Source organism: Lissotriton helveticus, chromosome 9, assembly GCF_964261635.1.
Source record: "Lissotriton helveticus chromosome 9, aLisHel1.1, whole genome shotgun sequence".
NCBI classification, from domain to species: Eukaryota; Metazoa; Chordata; class Amphibia; order Caudata; family Salamandridae; genus Lissotriton; species Lissotriton helveticus.
The window spans coordinates 365,598,794-365,618,515 of record NC_136070.1 but is presented as its reverse complement, the minus strand read 5'-3'; the positions used below and the strand labels follow the sequence as shown (position 1 = coordinate 365,618,515).

The following is a 19,722-nucleotide window of genomic DNA, read 5'->3' as shown; positions in this document are numbered from 1 at the left end:
TGCAGCAGTTCTGTATAATAATTGTAAAATCTTTGTTAGACGATGTAGAAAATATATTTTGCAATCTGTGTGCAGCAGAATCCACCCAATTCAAATCTTAAACTGTGGCCTACGACTTACTCTCTGTATTCCATCTGGCGCCATGTGTATTCCTTACAGCGTTAAAAGCAAGGCCTTCAAGCACTGCACGGAGACCGAATCTGCACTCAGACAGTGTTTCCAAAATCCCCTGCGAGAATTTCAGCACTGGAAGCCGGCGGCTGAGCAAGTCCTGGACACCACCGCTGACATGACTGACCTTCCGATGATACAGAACTTCTCTGCACAGATAGAGGTAATGCATCAAAAATTGTGAAAGTCAGGTGCTAGCCCATTTTATAATCTCCTATGGGTTTGCCTGGCTGAGTACTGCTGTGTTCTGGGCTTGTCTCGCTGACCTACTGTTGTAACCTAGGAAAGAGCTTTAGACAGGGTGGAACAGGCAAATCTAGGACAAGCATGGGGATCACAATTATGACGTCATATAGCCCATATAGTGTTGGCCAGTTTTTTTTTAAAGCGTCCAAACAATGCAGTCGCAAGCTCCACATCGATTGATCAATTCTTATGCATTTTACAATTACATTTTGTATTACAAACCTCTTTGTTGCAGACATTGATAGAAGAAAGCTCCCGCCTTAAGGAGCGGCTGATGATGGTGCAGCTGAACAAGGATTTCATGAGATGCATCTTTGATGATGAGAAAGCAGAGTCTCTTCTGAGCGAGGTCACGCGTGCTGCAAAGGAGAGGGAGGCCCTGCACGACAGCCTTCTGCAAAGGAGAAGCAGCTTCAAGGTGACGGGTGGACCTTTCCTTCTTTACGCTTTCTATATCAACGCCACTATATCAACGCCACTATATACACAAAAGTAAATGTGGGTTTCTTCCTAAGCCTGCCTGCCCTCGGGGATTGTGGAGGACCCAGCAGTAGCCTCACATTTTAGCATGTAGCAACCACCTTGGGAACGTGGTTCATTCGGATTTAAAACTTGTATGATCCAGTGCTCTAAATCATTTTAAGTATGCACCCTTAGAGAAAAATGTGTTTTATTCCAGCAATAGATAATGATGATTCATTTTGCTGTATGGTTCTGGGTCTGTAAGGAAAGAGTATCAGCAGGTTGGTTTGTATGGGCATAAAATAGCTAGCGGAAGAGGTCTGTAGGGTGTCACGAGGAATGAGAGTCAAATAGGCCCAAATTGGATGCACTTAGTCTTATTTGGGTAGAGGTGCATCTCTCGGCATGCACTGGGTGTAGGCAGGCAGTTGATGTATAGCATTAGACCCGGCTCAAGTAATTTTGGCTGCCATTGGAGAGAGTCTGGAGGGTGTGCTTGATCGGTGTTCCAGTCACTGTTGCAGGAGAACTGCTAGCTCCCATGTGTTCCAACTTGTGATGAACAAAGAGAGAAAATGCACTCAGAGCTGCCTCCTATAATGGGTAGGCTGAGTGAAGCAATGGCCCAGAGGGGAGATCAGCCCTGCCCAATATGGCAGTTCAATGTGGCTTATCATTTTGTTTTCCATTGGGCTTTTTCCAAATAGATATGATTGCTTTTAAGGAAAGTCTAGCCAAGGTGAAGGGACAGCTGTGGTGCCTGGCTGATTCCATCAGGTCATGCTTAAATGTTCCCAGGTGAGGGAGAGTGGCCTGTTCCCACCTGATCCCGCTGCTGATAAAAGGCAATAGAGTTTAAATGTACAGACACGTGCACCTTTGGATGTAAAGGGATATAGATATATTTGCTCCACTTATCGGTAGCATATTCTTTTCCTTCCCCTGATCTTCTACAGCCTCACACACAACTCTAAAAAGTATTGTGAAGATCAGTGTGGGTTACATTTTAGTTCATTGCCTTCCTTCTTTTATAAATACATGTTTCTCTTGTTTGCACTACAACAGCTTTGTGCCTAACCAGGCTTTGCAGACAGGGAAAAAATTTACATTTACAACTTAATAAATTAAACACTGCGTTTAGTATAGAACAAGTTAGTACTTGAAAAGGTTTGCTCTTGCTCTTCTCTGCTGCACTTACCTCTCTCCCGCAGTGCCTATTAATCATTTCTTAGCACACTGACAAGGGTAGGCCGGACCCCTCAGCTTTGTTTAAAGAGTAACAGGGATAAAGGCCCTTGAACCGTGCTCTATTGAGAAGCCCTTAACAGCAGACTTGGAGTGTTAAATGGAGCAAAAAGCGGTGTCATGGCCGCTTTAAGACACACATATTCTTTCATCAGGCCAAGTGTTTCTTTGTTGCGTGGGTTCTCGAGGAACCAAAATGTTTTTGTATGGATCATGTGTTATAGTGTTCCACATCGGTTTTTTGTTTATATTGCAATTATTTAACTCCAGCAAATGGTAATATCCCTTATAAGCCCTAACATTTGCCATTGATGCATCTATAATCATTAGCATCAGTGAATCTGTGTTAAGAAATAATTGACTTTCAATAGCTGGGGAATACGCATTTCCTTCTATCAGAAACATAGTGGGGATTCTAACACCGATCTGGAAATCATACCACCTCTTCTCGATTCATTCAGGATCTCCTATGTTAAAATGGCTGTGTCCTGATAAAGATAACCTATTTGTGAAAATGACCAGCTTGTGAATGCTCTGTCACCACCAGGTGTAAGTTTTCCTTTGCACTGTTGCAAGATCTTCTCACCAGACTTTAAAGCTCGCCAGTGGTGCTTCATGTAGCTGCAGTCACCCAAGCTATGTAAATAGACAGTTGAGTCTTGCAGGATATCAGCCCATCGCTTGTGGGCCAAACAAAATAAAACACTCTCACCTCTCCACGACTGAGCTTGTGGACATGGCAATAGCTGGATACTAGCCGGCACAGTGTTCTTTGATTGGCTCATAGCTCTTTGCACAGTGCAGCTCATTGCGTAGCCAAAAACCTGGACCAACTGAATTCTCACATACATCAGGACCTTCCCAACGCTGCTCCAATTTAGGAAAAAGTTGAAGACTCACCACTTGGACGAAAAGTACATCACAATGTATGAACCATCCACAACTCAGCTTCCTCTCATATTGTTCTTCGACTTCAAACTTGCCTTTAGCCATGTACAGCAGACTGCTGCCTTTAAGCAAGGTTTGCGCTATGTAAATACCATATACATACATACATAAAACAATTCCTTCTTTTTCTCTGCCTTATGAGATCACCCTGTCTGGGCTGAGCAATCTCACCTCATTGCTGTGGTAGAATGGGTGTACCTCATCTCTGGAGTTTTTCTGGCCCATTGCGAAATTGTTAGTCCCCTTCTTCTCTGGCGCCACATTAAGCAAATGTGGCCCTTATAAAGAGCCAAAACAATGAAGAATGACCCCAACATTATGATGTATCTTCCAATTTATATTCTCAGAGGAAACATATTAGTTAACAGAGTAAGTTGTAGAAATGGCCCTTGCTTATTCAGGCAGTCATTCAAATAATTTTTAAAGCCTTTAATGCTGCTTCTAGAAAATGAAGAATATAAAGTTTGGCTTTTAAAATCCTGGTTTAGCCTTAGCCACTATCTGAGAGGGCAAGGCCTTGTAGATATACATAATTTATAATACTTGGCGAGGGGTCAATTGTATATTGGTACTCGGCCTCAGTTGGTAGGCACGCTCTGCTAAGTGCATGCATTTTACTGTGACAAATGGAATTTACAAGTAAATGAATGGAAGGGATGCACCTGATTTTACCTATACGATTTGCTATGAGTTGAACACTTTGTATAGCATTTACCTTTCTCCCTGGAATCGTTGCCAGACCTCATTCCATTCATTTATTGCTTTAGAGATTCCTTTGGAGGACGTTCATTCCTGTTATCTAATTATATCCTTTAGGATATAAGATCACCTAATATAAGATGTGAATAACATGAAAGTACACAGCAGCCTTCTGTGAGTTCTGTAGGCAGGGCTGGGCCGGCCATACAGGCATCCTGGCATTATCCTGACAAGCTGCTGGTTAGCGAGCAGAATGTATGGCTGGATGACTGCGGTGACCCAGTCCTGAAAGAGCATAACCCACGGTTTTGAAAAATATATTGTAATAGGCATCATTTAGGGATGTTCTTTCTAAAAAAAATACTTTGGGGACTGAGAGGGTGCATTTGCCCCAAACTCGTTGGATATGGTCTGGCTCGCTCACTACAGTCCCTCCTCCCCTGTGAGTTTGATTTAAATATTTTTGCCACGGTTGGTTTTCGCTCCAAGCCCTGCAAAGGCTGTTGGGTACTTAGCTACCAAATGGATATAGATGTGAACTGTACACAACATCCTAAATAACATTGAATAAGTATGGTCCATAAATGCAGTCACAGCAGGCTGCAGTGTTGCCCGGGTAAGCTATTGGCTTACAAGTGTAGTTAAAAATGTGTGGCTTGTTGGCAGGCATGTGTGCTTCTCTTCTGATTGGTTGCAGTAACAGTCTTTAACTTAAATATTCTGTATGTAGATGTGCTCCTTCAGCACACGGAGTAGGGGAATAAGAGGATGTGTCAGAAGTGATTTTCTTTTTTAGAAATAAATGATGTATTCGTTCTCCACATATGTAGATATCAGTGTCCCAGAGTGAAGACTTCGATTCACTGTTCGAGCCTTTACAGAAGAGTTTGAATGCCATCAGAATAAAAGTGGCTGCCGAGAATCAACCCCAGCCGGACGTGGTTGGTAAAGAAGCCCAGCTCCAGAGATTGCAGGTTGGTCTGTATTTGATTTACAATTCTTGAAAGAAAGTGTGTTGTGGTTATATTCCCACTATGTTGTTGGTAGTGATATCTTTCCTTTCGTCACATGACTTACACAAATGATATTCTATGAATTAATTGCAGGCGAGGAATACCTACTTTTGTCATTAGTAACTTTATTCAATAAATGGTATAATTTCTAGAAGAAAATATAATCTATTTGTGTATAAAATGAATCTATATGTCAACGGTCGGAATTCGGCAAATACCCAAAATGCCGGGTCTGGTTGCTCAGTGGTCTAATGCTTTCACTGTAGGGGACTGTGTTTGACCTCATGATCACAGGTTCATATCCCAGTTGGTTCACTCAGCCTTATATCTTTCTGAGGTCGATGAAATGAGTACCTTTGGGCAACAATAAACATCTGTTATTCAGCACCAAGATACACTTGGGTGAACGTGAGCTTTACAAATACATGTTGTTATGACATCTCAGTTTACATCTTGTTGATGTAGTTATTTGGGTATTTGGTAAAGACTGCATGCTATATTCAGCTGGTTGAGAGCTCTTTGCAAAAGGTTTGAGTGGTAATTATGTCACCATGAGCTAAGGTTTATACATACATACATATTCCGGTGGAGAGGAGGTGCTGAATTTGTATTTCTTCAGATACCTCCTTGGTGTTAAGTGTTTGGGAGTAAGGCCTGTATTTGGGTGGAAATTGCATGACTCCAGCACAGGTCAAACACTGATCAGGTCATTGGCCACTCAACAGGATGAGCATTGATTAAAGGTGGAAGTTAAATTGGCCTGAAGCTTGGTGAGTGGGTGGAATTCTTGAAGCGTAGTGCAACACTACTTGGCCAAGATGTCCTGCAGGTAAGGCTTCAAAACAATCAATGACAACAGTGATGAAGACTATTTGACTCAAAGTAAAGAAGATAATGTGTAAGTATTTAAGCAGTTTTTCATGGCAGTGAGTACATCACAATTTTGAGTCGTATCTTTTCTAAACAGGATTGAGTGGTGTGTTCTTACATGGGCCGTTTAGGGATTGATGTATATTTCTTCGGCAGTGGGGACCGACATTCTGTCAAACAACGGGTGCAATTGAGTGTAGCCAATGATAGGAGACAGCGTGTATACATGATTTATGCGTGCACACTCTCCTCATGCCGGATGCAAGTAATCCACTACTGTCCTAGGTGTTACTCTTCACTATAGTCATACACCTGTCATAGCAGGGAACACCCCAGAATCAAAGCTTTGCGGGTAATGACCAGGTGGTTGATGAAAGATGAATAAGGAAGCAAAGGAGAATAGAAAATAAAAGGGGTAAAAGGGGTAGACCTCTGGTTGCTGTGTTAATTTCAAGAGTGATGGAGCAAATTCCCGATTTGTATGTTGCCAAGTATTATATCAATGGTTGGCAACCTGCTAAAATGATTCAAAATTCATGCCAGTACCGTGATCATGCACATCCAGAAATTCACATAATTTGTGAAAGGCCTGGCAACATCTAATGCCATGCACTGCCATCATGAGAGTCCTAACCACATCCTGTGCAAGCAACAGAAATATGTGTAGCACTAATAGTGATATTATGTATACTGATTAGCATTACTATGTGCAATTATGTGTGCCCAGCTTATGCATAATTAGATGCTGGTGGGACAATTACTTTGAGACATTTGTGACATTGTGTATTGATTCATAGACAACATAAATGCTAATTTGCTAGTTTTTCCTGAATTCTTTAGGTCGATACACATGCGGTATTCAGAGAAATTTGGTACTAAACATCATCGTTTAAAAGGGCAATCAAGGTGCTAAGGTAGCAGCTTGAATCCAGTAGTCACTTACTTTAAAACGTAGCTTCCGTCATTCTGCTCATTACGTTCAGTCACGGTGGACCTGGGTGTATGACATGTCCTTGAGATTTGACCTTTTATTATTACGCGTTGCAGGTATGCAACATTGCCATTGGATTTCTGCACTGCCGTTGATTGCAGCTGCCCCATTGGTTCTTTTTTAACGTACCTTCTTCGAGTACGAGAGGAATGCCCTCATTTGTCCCAGATGGTGACGGTGAAGCTCTTTGATTTCATTTCACCTTGCAATGTCTTTTGCTCCCCCCCCCTTCACTCCTGATATCCCCCCCAAATGATCTGTCTGTCCGAAAGCATGAATGAGATTTGTGTCAGTGGTTGGATAATATGGCAAATGTCTTTGTTCCATATATTCATGCTCAATATGTTTTGTGTGTTGCAGATACTCCATGAAGACTTATTGAAACTAGGACTTCAGCTGGAAGAGCTGGATGCTTTTGCTCAACGCAGCCCCGCCCACAAACACAAAATAAACCAGCTCTCCTCAGACTATCTGGCTTTAAAGAGAATTTTGGAGGTACAATTTCTGTTCTGCGTGCAAACGCAGGCATTGTTGGCATAGACCGTGCAACCTTTAATGTTAAGCCGGTTGTTGAAGAAAACTTGTCTTGTGTGGGTTGAGACTTTCAGTGTTCATTGCTGATAAATGAGTAATCTATGAGCCATAGTGCATCCCTTCAAGGGGCACGTCCTCCACTGGCAATGGAGAACAGCTCCCGAACAAAGGCAAGGGTCACATTTAAACTGTACGACAAATGGTTAATAGTATTGATGAAGTGACTCAATTCTGGTTAAGCTTACAAGGTTACAGGTGCATATCTGAGCTCACAAGAGCTGGTTGGGGGTTTTCACAAGTAACTGTAATTTAAACCAATTCAGCTGAGCAAGATGGTTTGCAAAATTTCTGTCTCTAGGGTCATTGCACATCTCGCTTCGAAGGGGGGCACATTCCGTTACCAGAGTTAGCACTGCGCTTACAGGCTACCCCGGTCAAGAATCAGGGGGCCTCATTTATGAAAAGTGACGCATCGCTGCGTGAAAACAGCGATGCGTCACTTTTCACTGCGCCCTCTTGCGACACCTATGATGCGTCATATTTACAGTTAGACGCATCATTGCGCAAGGAGTTACAGATACGTCAGTATTTCTGACGTATCCGTATGGTGCAAAAGTGACGCATTGCTGGAGTGTGTCACAAAAGTGACGCAACTCCAGCAATGTATGCTTTCACATGGGGCAAGCCCCTTGTGAAAGGGCCTGCATCAGTCTTACGCCTGCTGAGAGGCAGGCGTAAGAAATTGACGCATTTGTGTCCTAGAAGTGGTGCAGTGAAATCTTATAGATTTCACTGCGTCATTTCTATGACCCTTTCTTGCGTCAGAACACTCCCCCTGCATACATTATACCTGGTGTAGGTATAATGTAGCACAGGGGGTTTACAAAGTGACGCATCTACCTAGATGCATCACTTTGTAAATATGGTGCAACAAGGCACATTTTTTACGCTGCTGGTGCGTCACAAAAAGTGGCGCACCGGCAGCGTAAAAGTAACGCACTGCCTCATAAATGAGGCCCAGGGTTTTTATCTTTCACACTATACCGGATTGGGTCGCATTCCCCACGTAAATGCTCTTGCATTGATTAGAGTGTGTGAGCACTCTCAGCAAAATTCTTCTATTACCGTTTATCATTGTGGCATTGTGGTTTTATAGATAGCACGAACGTCTGAGGATTCTAGCAGTCGTGGTCTGTCTAATAATATGTCGCTGGTGAGCATGGATCCCTTAGATTAAATTACAAACAGTGCCTAATTTGGATTCACGATAGTTTGTTAGGTTGAGTTAAAGATGATAATGAACGGTGTGTAGTAATTTCCTCTTTTCTTGATTCAGAACCTAATATTCTCTGCAAGCTAAATTAATGTATGTATGTTTATTCATGAGCTTTCTTCGTATGAAGTACATACCCATTTTCCCGGTGTGTCAACAAATATTGTCACAAATAATCTTCCCTTTTCTAAGCCTCCTGCCGGAATAGCGCACCTGAATGTATGGAAAAGCCAAATATTTCCATTCTCAAGTCTCAGTCGGGAACCCTTACACATAGATGAGCTCGATTCAAATGATAATCTCGAGTCACGACACAAGAACAAGACAAGACAGTGAGAACCACAATCAGTGCTGAACACTGCTGCCAACCAGCCTTGAACCCATGGCTGGTACGGTGGTAACTGATGGGTGCTTTGCGACTTGAAATGCAGAACATGTTCATATTTGCACTGATTGACGAATAAGTTTCAACCCTATGTGGTGGAACTTATCGGGTGCACATCTAGCTGAGACTGAGGCACTGTGCATTGAAGTGTGGTGGTTGTATTTTTCCCGAGGATGTGTGCATTAGTCAGTTGAAACTCCCTTTCATTATCACAGTTATGCAAACACATAACATGGAGACCCTGGAGGCTATTAGGGGTAGCCATGCTAACTCGCTCTAATTTCCACTCCTTGCTCGTCCTCCCAGCTCTGCAAGTGCAAATGGGAGGATGTTGATGGGCTACATCTCTGACAAGGGAAGAACCCGCTGACGTCATCGAGATTGCGTAATGTCACTCCTTCTGTAATTTCAGTGAATTGGCGTCCATGATGGAGACACTAATTTCCAGGGGAAGGGAAATAGTCAAATTCCTATTTCCAGTGTTAGGTGAAGTTGCTGTTTCTATGTGCCTGATGCATTTCCCATTCATACTGCCCCACCTTGTGTCCAGACTGAGATCTGCACTATTAATATATTGGCATTTCTCAACATTACGGATTTGTTCTAAGGGACCCTCGAGCTAGGAATTAACCTTCAAGGCGCTGTGGTTAAAGCTGCTATCTATCTATCGCCATGTGTGTGGATAGTGGGAATAAGTGAATGTGTCTGCATTTTTCTCAGCCTTATTATTTAACCACTACAGCTCAAATCATTAAATTGTGTACTTAACCCTTCCACACAGATAAACCATCTTAAAAAAATTAGAGCACCGTAGTCAGATAATTCAACGAGAAATTCTGGACATTTTATGCAGGGGTCTTTTTCTCTTCTCATTTTCTCTCTAACTATACAGTTACTTCAGCTCAAGACAGAAGCTTAACCCAGCTCTGATCATATAACTCCAGCCAACACCAGCCAGCCTTTGTCTAGGTCCTTCACCAGAGCCTTTTCATGGATATGCAGTGCTGGGCTGGCCATTCTCCCACTCCTACGCTTTCCTGGTGGGTTGTAGGGTAGAGGGCGGCTTTCAGAGCACGATGGACCTCCATGACCCACCTTTTTTCCATGGCTGATTTTGGTTTCTGTTCCGGCTCTGGAGATAAGCACAGTGTCTCCTCCTTACGTTTATGACCTGCCCATTTTTTGGTAGATTTTCGACTGAAAGGTTTCCTGTTTATAGTCTTATTAGTCAAGACGGCACTACACAGTGTAGGGGGCTGCACATGAATATGGCTGCCTCATTAAACAAGCATTTACAATGCAATGGTTTCGCCTTTGGAAAAGTTAGAGCTATTGGCATTGTAAATGACAAATTTTGTATTTATGTGTTGGTTTTGAAAACAGATAAATAAATGGCATTGTCATTTACATTGCCATTAGCTTAATCTCTCGCAAATGTGAGACCTTTTGTACCCTGCGGATGAGCTCAGCAGACAGCAATTACTACCACACACACACACCCAGAGCCACACACACACACCCAGAGCCACACACAAACACACACACCCAGAGCCAGCCACACACACCCAGAGCCACACACACACAGAGCCACACACACACACACACCCAGAGCCACACACACACACACACACACCCAGAGCCACACACACACACACACACACACCCAGAGCCACACATACATACACACCCCCAGAGCCACACACACACACACCCACACACCCAGACCCACACACACACACCCAGAGCCACACACACACACACACCCAGAGCCACACACACACACCCAGAGCCACACACACACACACACACACACACACACCCAGAGCCACACACACACCCAGAGCCACACACACCCAGAGCCACACACACCCACACACACCCAGAGCCACACCCACCCACCCAGAGCCACACACACACACCCAGAGCCACACACACCCACTTTGCTCTTCTGAAATGTTGGCATGTATGGTAGTGAGCTGTGTGTGGTGAGCTGTGTGTGGTGAGTGTGTCTCGTGAGCAGTGTGTGGTGAGCTGTGTGTGATGAGCTGTGTCTCATGATCCATCAGTGTGTTGTGAGCTGTGTGGGGTGAGCTGTATGTGGTGTGTGGGGATCAGTGTCTGTCCCCAGCGCTGCGCTGGTTTTGCCCCCGATCGGATCCTGCGCTGTGCGCATGCGCAGTGCCGGCTGCCGCTGCCCCTCGGTGGCTCTTTCATTGTCTCGCATCTCTCCCCGGCTCCCCCTTTCATCCACCGGACCTCAGCCCAGTCACCGGAGACAACTGGACCGTCATGGCGGGGACGGACCCTGCGGAGGTGAGGTGCCCTGTGCGGCTCTGCCACCCCCCGGGGGCGGCGGGGCTCCTCGTTTCACCCACGGACCCGCTCTGCCTTTCATCAGGGCCCGGGGATGGATCCTGCCCTGGAGCCCTTCAGTTGAAACACCTTATCCCAGGCTTCTCGGTGACTTTCATGAACCAGGTGATCCATGGTGACACCTCGTGCACTGCCCAAAAACATGAACTGTGATTGGAAGTCTCTTGCTTATAATGCTTCGTGCTAAGTAACCTCAACCTTCGGGACCTTTCTAAGGGGATAGAAAAAAAGGCAAAGCTATTTGTGCTGGAAGTGTGGAAATACGGTAGTCGTGATGGGACGAGGAAGTGTTTTTTCACATCCCTGTCTCTAAAACGGGATGCACTGGTCGTTGAACAAGGCCTCTAGTTCTGCAGGGATTAGAAGTCTGGGATGAAAACAGAGATGTGCTTTTTCTGCTAGAAGCGTGACTATCATGTATGTGCTATATCGCGCATTTAACACCTTCATGACACACTTATCAACAAAGCATTTCAGCGCACAAAGAAAACTATCACCCCTCGCTCACCCTCACATACACCCATTCTTTATTTCCGGTTTAAATGTTGTGTAGGTTGCAGAGAGAGCCCCCGCGGCACTGCAGAAGAACATCTACCTGGAAAGGTTTAGAGAGGGGTGATCTGCATAATGTGGTCATTAACATGGAGACGACGCTCACTAAATAAACATAAGCTGGGATCCGGCCGGCGCTACGAGGAACAGTCGAGCCTGCACTTCCCTGGACTGCATAGTTTAGCTGTAACCCTTTGCTTCGCTCGATAGCCAAAGCACCTCGAAAATTGATCGAAAGAGAATCACAGCGTGAAGCCCTGCCCTGCCCCGGTGAAAGGCCCATGGGCCTTAAGCGTGCCTGACCTGACCCCTGAGCACGCCTGGTGACAGGACAGGCTCGTGCTCATCCGTCTCCCCGGTTGCGCGTGGCTTCCGCATTCTCTCGAGGTCGCTTCTTCCAGGGCTCTCTCGCGGGCTCTATTCCGTATTCCAAGCACCCCCAAGGCTGCGGCGCTCTTCTAGGAAGTTGTCCCCAAGCCAGATTGCGATGTCTCCATGATGTGCTACACGTGCAGTATAACCTGCAAGGGTACCTTTATTGTTTTCTAATATATACACGGACAGCGGGAGGGGGGGTAGGGGCGGGAACGGGCACATGGACAGCGGGAGAGGGGGCGGGAACGGGCACAGGGACAGCGGGAGGGGGCGGGAACGGGCATACGGACAGCGGGAGGGGGGGGGAAACGGGATAAAAAAAAGTAGTAAAAAAATGCTGCTTACCTGCAAATCAAGGAAAGTGAAATCGCGCAGCCCACCCCTGCAAAGCACACGTTTGAAATGAAACAAACATGCCGAGACAAAAAAAAAACGCCAACCGCCGCATGACGTACTAAAAGGGGCGGGATGAGTAAAAATCGGCGGAACGCCCACGAATCTGCTCGGGCAATGACTGACAGATCTCTCTTCCAATGGCTAGCCTCCATTTATGGAGCTAGCCAATGGAACAGAGAGGCGGGACAAAGCCCCATATTGCTTCTCAAAAGATTTCGCCTGCGCGAACGCTGCTGCGCAGCGAACGCAAGGCGAAACCTAAAAAGGCAATTTGCCTGTGAGAAGGGGATCCTGATCTCTTGATAACTGTCCGATTTCCTGGTCCCAGAAGACCAGTGCAGTCAGATGCTAGATCAGAGTACCTCCACCATCCATCAGGACCATCCTTGAAGCCTTTAATGTGTCCAAGGTTTTGTTTTTTAGAAGATGAACAACACTTACTTTACAATAAAAGTGCTAAATTGCTAAATTTTAGATAACCCCCGCTATAGAAGCTATGACAATCACAACCCCAAGACTTTATTAAGACATTAACTCACCGTGGATCACACCTCCTAGGATAGATTGTGAAGTCATGAAAAGGAAATCCAATAAATAACGAGGCTACAATTATGTAACATGATCCAGCCTGAGTTGAGTAGAGGGAGAGTATTGGTAAACCTTCAAAGATTGACCATTGTAGTTAAAAATAGAGCAACATTTGAGAGTGAGTGTGGTTGTGGGAGGTTTTAGTAGCTCCATACCTTGACACTGTTGGGAAGAGGCCGAATGATCTGAAAGAAGCCTTCTTGGCTAAACCCCAGTACATCACTTCGTACCAGAATAAAGAGACAGATCAAACCTGGTGATGTTCAAACCAATGAAAAACAGAGCGGCAGGAGCATTGAGTAAAGAAAAAACAGATGAGTTCATAGGGCTGGCCCTTATTGAAGTGCAGGCTGATACATAGTGTGACCTAGGACAGATGTAAGACGGATGTATGCATGGCTAGAATGTCTTGCTACAATTTCACGGGCCACAGCCAGGGGTAAGAGGTGTCTGAACTAATTGGCATAGCTTTCGTACAATACGAAGCACTATATGTTCACCGAAGTGGAATCCGTAATTTCCCCAATTACAGCCTAACCTGCAAAATTTAGGAGATTCTATCTTCCAATGAGGGCATTGGTAAAATGTCTCATAAAAAAGCGAGATTGGCAACGTGGATCAGCCTGCATACAAGGAATAGTTTTCCCCATTCAACGAGTTTCAGCAGGTGTATCCTGGTAGCTGAAATCTCCCATGCAGACCTCAATAAGAGAGCCTCACCCAGAGTTGTAGAGTTTGGTTACTACAGATTTTAAAAGGCACCCTCTAGGTGAGTGCCTCAAATATGATTTTGGTGTTGTATGTCAACGTATGCAGTTATTTAATTATTTGATTTATTCGGCTTGCTTGCAATTTCATTGTCAATACAGTCATTATTAAGTTGTCATAAGTGTCTGTTGGGCATTGGGTATTGGGCATGTACGTTCAACTCAGATAGGCATTTTTCCCCACAACTCTTTACATTGCCCAGTGCCCAACATTGCTGTTATTCCACCCTTAAATCAGAGTGGGCAGCACTGGCCTGAACAAGTCCAGTGAATGTATATCATCATCGGCTGAAAGCATGTCTTGTATACTAAAATTCATATTTCACTCAAAATCTAAGTTCCTGGAGGCAGTTTTACCTAGCATCCTCCAAGTAAACTATAACAGGGCATAAGACTATCCTGACCAGTAGGGCTTTCACTTTGCAAAATATTGCATTGCATTTTTAGAATAATCCCCTGAATCAAGGCTCACAAGTGAAGCTGTGTATTAACTCTGAGACAAGAATGTGTTTCTCCTGCCAGGCTCTGCATTGGTGTTCTTATTTGTCCACTTTGAAGATTGAACTAATAGAAAGCCTTGTGTGGGTGCTTTCCTCTTGGTAACATGTTATACCCAACACTGCCTCTATTGTAGACCATGATCCAAAACAGCAGACAGTACGTTAACGACCACCGAATACTCAATACCAACTTATTGGACCTTCAGAGCTGGATCATGGAGACGCGACAGGCTCTGGAATCTTTCCAAGGTGTCAATGGAGAGTGGAACTTCAAGGACCGGGAATCTGATTTTGAGGTAAAGGTGTCTTGTGTTGCTTGCTGTGGTTTATATAAAGGTTTAACTGTCTTTGCCTAAGCACAATCCAAAGCAGAGAACACTGGCAGGTGTACATTGTTGATATTCCCAGCCCAGGAGTGAATTTGTAATTTGCTTTTCTCTGTGTCTGTGTTGTTTACACTTTCGATGAAAAAAAGACAATGACCTGTGTATTACTTGTTCCAAAATCAGCACTTGTACCACAGTCCTAAATACAGGCAATGTGGCCTCCGCATATGTGTTGCAATTCTTGTTAATATTTAGTTTTTTAATATTTTTTATTTATCTGTGTTGTTATTTTTATAGTTCAATAATACACATTTTATGACCTAGGATAGGATGTTGATTTTAATAAAAATCTTATAGCATATTCCTAGTGCGTATTCCTGAGTTTCTGTTTATGCTGATAAGAGGTTTGGAACTCACTGACAACAAATAATCCTGTCAGACTCAAATGACTGAAAATACCCAGAATGCACCATCCTCATGAATTGCTCAGATGGTTCTTGGGCTACAGTCTATCGTCTTCCCTGTCTCTAGTGGAAGGTTGTCATTTATCCTGCGCCTTTTCCGAGAGGTACTAGAGAACCTAACCTTTGGCTTTATTTTGCGTAGAATAGCAGAAAAGGTATCACTCTTGAAATAGAAAATGTGTTGATAGTACAAAATTCACATTAAATACCATCAACAGACTCATCTAGGGTGGTCATTATCCGGTCTGCTGTGTCATTATAGACTTCTGTATTGTTGTCATTAAAATTATTTATCTTGTGTTTTCACTGATCTGAGCTGCATTCTGAATCATGTGCATTTTAGGGATTGATTGATGGATTCCCAGTGAAAGAGGTGCAGCTGCATCATTTGGAAAATCAAGGTCACAGGGTGATGGAGAACTCGTCTGTTGAGGGTTCGACGCACGTTGCATCCGAATTGAAACAGTTGAATACTTACTGGGCATCGTTGTTGCAGCTAGCTGCAACCCTGGCAAGGTAAGCTTTTATGTCACTGGCTAATATTCACCGGACCTGCAAAAATTGATGAGTGCCAATATATACAGAATTTCTTACACTTGTCTTCGAATTACAGGACTGTCAACCTTTGGGGGTTTCTGGTGACCTCATAAACCATTAAACAGAAGCTACAGTCCCTGAGTGATGTGGTGGTGCCCCTGAGTGGTGCCCCTGAGTGATGTGGTGGTGTCCCCAAGTGATGTGGTGGTGTCCCCGAGTGATGTGGTGGTGTCCCCGAGTGATGTGATGGTGTCCCAGAGTGATGTGGTGGTGTCCCAGAGTGATGTGGGGGTGTTCCTGAGTGATGTGGTGGTGTCCCTGAGTGATGTGGTGGTGTCCCCGATTGATGTGGTGGTGTCCCTGAGTGATGTGGTGGTGTCCCCCAGTGATGTGGTGGTGTCCCTGAGTGATGTGGTGGTGTCCCCTAGTGATGTGGTGGTGTCCCCGAGTGATGTGGTGGTGTCCCTGAGTGGTGCCCCTGAGTGATAGGGTGGTGTCCCTGAGTGATGTGGTGGTGTTCCTGAGTGATGTGGTGGTGTTCCTGAGTGATGTGGTGGTGTCCCTGAGTGATGTGGTGGTGCCCCTGAGTGATGTGGTGGTGTCCCTGAGTCATGTGGTGGTGTCCCCGAGTGATGTGGTGGTGTCCCTGAGTGATGTGGTGGTGTTCCTGAGTGATGTGGTGGTGTCCCCGAGTGATGTGGTGGTGTCCCCGAGTGATGTGGTGGTGTCCCTGAGTGATGTGGTGGTGCCCCTGAGTGGTGCCCCTGAGTGATGTGGTGGTGTCCCCAAGTGATATGGTGGTGTCCCCGAGTGATGTGGTGGTGTCCCAGAGTGATGTGGTGGTGTCCTAAAGTGATGTGGTGGTGTCCCAGAGTGATGTGGGGGTGTTCCTGAGTGATGTGGTGGTGTTCCTGAGTGATGTGGTGGTGTCCCTGAGTGATGTGGTGGTGTTCCTGAGTGATGTGGTGGTGTCCCCGAGTGATGTGGTGGTGTCCCTGAGTGATGTGGTGGTGTCCCTGAGTGATGTGGCGGTGTCCCTGAGTGGTGCCCTTGAGTGATTGGTGGTGCCCCCGAGTGATGTGTTGGTGTCCACGAGTGATGTGGTGGTGTCCCTGAGTGATGTGGTGATGTTCCTGAGTGATGTGGTGGTGTTCCTGAGTGGTTTGGTGGTGTTCCTGAGTGATGTTGTGGTGTTTCTGAGTGATGTGGTGGTGTCCCTGAGTGATGTGGTGGTGCCTTGAGTGATGTGGTGGTGCCCCTGAGTGATGTGGTGGTGTTCCTGAGTGATCTGGTGGTGTCCCTGACCGATGTGGTGGTGTCCCAGAGTGATGTGGTGGTGTCCCCGAGTGATGTGGTGGTGTCCCTGGGTGATGTGGTGGTGTCCCTTAGTGATGTGGTGGTGTCCCTGAGTGATGTGGTGGTGTTCCTGAGTGATGTGGTGGTTTCCCTGAGTGATGTGGTGGTGTCCCTGAGTGATGTGGTGGTGCCCCTGAGTGGTGCCCCTGAGTGATGTGGTGGTGTCCCTGAGTGATGTGGTGGTGTCCCTGAGTGATGTGGTGGTGCCTTGAGTGATGTGGTGGTGCCCCTGAGTGATGTGGTGGTGTTCCTGAATGATCTGGTGGTGTCCCTGACCGATGTGGTGGTGTCCCAGAGTGATGTGGTGGTGTCCCCGAGTGATGTGGTGGTGTCCCTGAGTGATGTGGTGGTGTCCCTTAGTGATGTGGTGGTGTCCCTGAGTGATGTGGTGGTGTTCCTGAGTGATGTGGTGGTTTCCCTGAGTGATGTGGTGGTGTCCCTAAGTGATGTGGTGGTGCCCCTGAGTGGTGCCCCTGAGTGATGTGGTGGTGTCCCTGAGTGATGTGGTGGTGTCCCTGAGTGATGTGGTGGTGTTCCTGAGTGATGTGGTGGTGTTCCTGAGTGATGTAGTGGTGTCTCTGAGTGATGTGGTGGTGTTCCTGAGTGATGTGGTATGTGAGGGTGAGGGTGTGTGGGGGTATAAGTGGGTGAGGGTGAGTGAGTGTGAGAGGGTTGTGAGGGTGAGCGAGGGTGTGTGAGAGTGTGAGGGTGAGTGAGGGTGTGTGAGGGTGTGTGACGGTGAGGGGCTGTGAGGGTGAGGGAGGGTGAGGGTGACTGGGGTGAGGGTGATGGGGGTGAGGGTGAGGGTGTGTGAGGGTGAGGGGGTGTGAGGGTGAAGGTCCGAAGTAAATGGTGGCAGGGCAGACATCATAAGACAGAGAGAAGAGACTGCTGCGTTGGTCAGTTTCAGAATCAGGAGGGGCAGAGTCAGCACAGTCTGCGAGGGATCAACGTGTCTAGAGGCAAAGCATAGCGGATGCAGCATTGCAGCTAGCAAGTCGAGTGTTTTCAAGCTGAGTGTCCCTAGAGAGATGGCAACACAGCAACAGCATTTGAGAAGCAAGGCTACTGTAAACAAGCATGGTAGGCTTTCACTTTCATCCAGAAACAAGCTCTCGGCATTGCTGTGGAGGGGGAGGGGGGGAGGTGGCCTTTGAAGTCTGATGCGGAGGCACAGACAAATGGTGGTGCGCGATGTGCACGCGGTGGTGCGGGGGAGCGGCAGCCTTTGAAGTCTGATGTGGAGGCACAGACAAATGGTGGTGTGTTATGTGGTTGTGCACGCGCATAGATCACATGAACTGTATGCGATCCACAGCCGTTTTGGTAGACTTTTCTTTTCCGTTTACTATAATCTCGCAGGAGCAATGCGCAAGCGCATTGGCTCAGGCGAGACCTAGAAACCAGGCCACAGTTCCATGTGTTGACTAGAATGAAGATTTGTAGTTGTAGCGAGCTCAGGTGATGGAGTTAGTTACATATAAGAGAGCATTCTCACTTCAGTGAAGAGGCCAGAACTAGGACTGGAAGAGAAACAACATGTCATTAATGATGAGGCAGCTAAGGAACCTTCTGAACAGTATGCATGTGGAGAGGTTGGCTGTATTTTTTTCAGTAACAGTTGTAGAAACAAATGACTTAAAGCATTAGAGTGTCTTCCAACCTTTTCTGTGATTTGAGCAAACTATGTTCAATGAAAATCACCCTGAGCCACTAGTATCATTAGTGTTTTAATAGTGACCACTTCAGGCAAGATTACATTATCAGCCACCATATATGAGATTTCTAGGAGTGATCATCTCAGTACATCAGGTAGGGCTGCAAGCCAGGGCCGGACTGGGAACCACAACCGGCCCATGCAAAGTGCTCGGCTGCCCCCCCTCCCTTCCCTACTTGGAGGGGGGGGGGTAAGGGGGGGCCGGCCGAGCACTTTGCCGGGCCGGTTTTGGGCCGATTTTGTTACAGGGCCTGTAAAGAAAAACGGCCCCCACCCTTGCGGCGCACCAGGGGATTGCCCGGTGCCCGCTATGGCCAGTCCGGGCCTGCTGCCAGCAGTAAATTACATAAAAAAAGCTTTGTCAATTTAAAATTCCTTTATATGGGTGATATATATCAGCTACAATGACCCTTCCTCTGCAATATCCTTGGTGTCCAGGTAATATTTGTAATTAGTCTCCCCAACACCACATGATTTATTACTCAAACATCAGCTTTAAATATTCGGTGCGGGCTTATAAAGGTACATTTCTTACAAGTTGCTTGGCAGGTTGCATGTTTTTTCTAAAAATTACTTCACGTTTGAAACTTTGTAAGCAGCCAAGTTTCTCACTGAATAGTCCTTTATACTCCTCAAGATCTCTTTATAAATTATCTTCCCGGATGCTGAACACATAAGGGGGTTGGCGTGGATTAATTAACACCTTTAGCTTCTGCTGTTCGAAGCAGCCGAGGATATTGACATTGTAATCTACTACATAAAAGTTTGTTAAAATATTTTTATCCTTAAATGTAAATTCTGTGTGAAATACTCCTTCCAGTTTTATTTTGTGGTCTGGGATGATCTTGCTGGCTTTTAGTGGAGTTTTGCATCCTAAGTTATCATAGGTGTTTTTTGATAGAACGGTGATTCTGGACCCAGTGTCCACTAGCAT

General features: G+C 45.7%; 1 protein-coding gene across 3 annotated transcripts in view; it reads left to right on the top strand.

Moving 5' to 3' along the window:
* SYNE3 (spectrin repeat containing nuclear envelope family member 3) overlaps positions 1–19,722 on the top strand; it is a 401,530-nt gene that overhangs the window by 346,150 nt on the left and 35,658 nt on the right. For all 3 annotated transcript variants that reach the window (XM_078660113.1, XM_078660115.1, XM_078660114.1), the window contains 6 exons: positions 160–334; positions 653–835; positions 4,602–4,745; positions 7,006–7,140; positions 14,523–14,684; positions 15,522–15,694. In XM_078660113.1, coding sequence (XP_078516239.1) covers positions 160–334; positions 653–835; positions 4,602–4,745; positions 7,006–7,140; positions 14,523–14,684; positions 15,522–15,694 — 972 coding nt within the window. The remainder of the gene's footprint in view (positions 1–159; positions 335–652; positions 836–4,601; positions 4,746–7,005; positions 7,141–14,522; positions 14,685–15,521; positions 15,695–19,722) is intronic.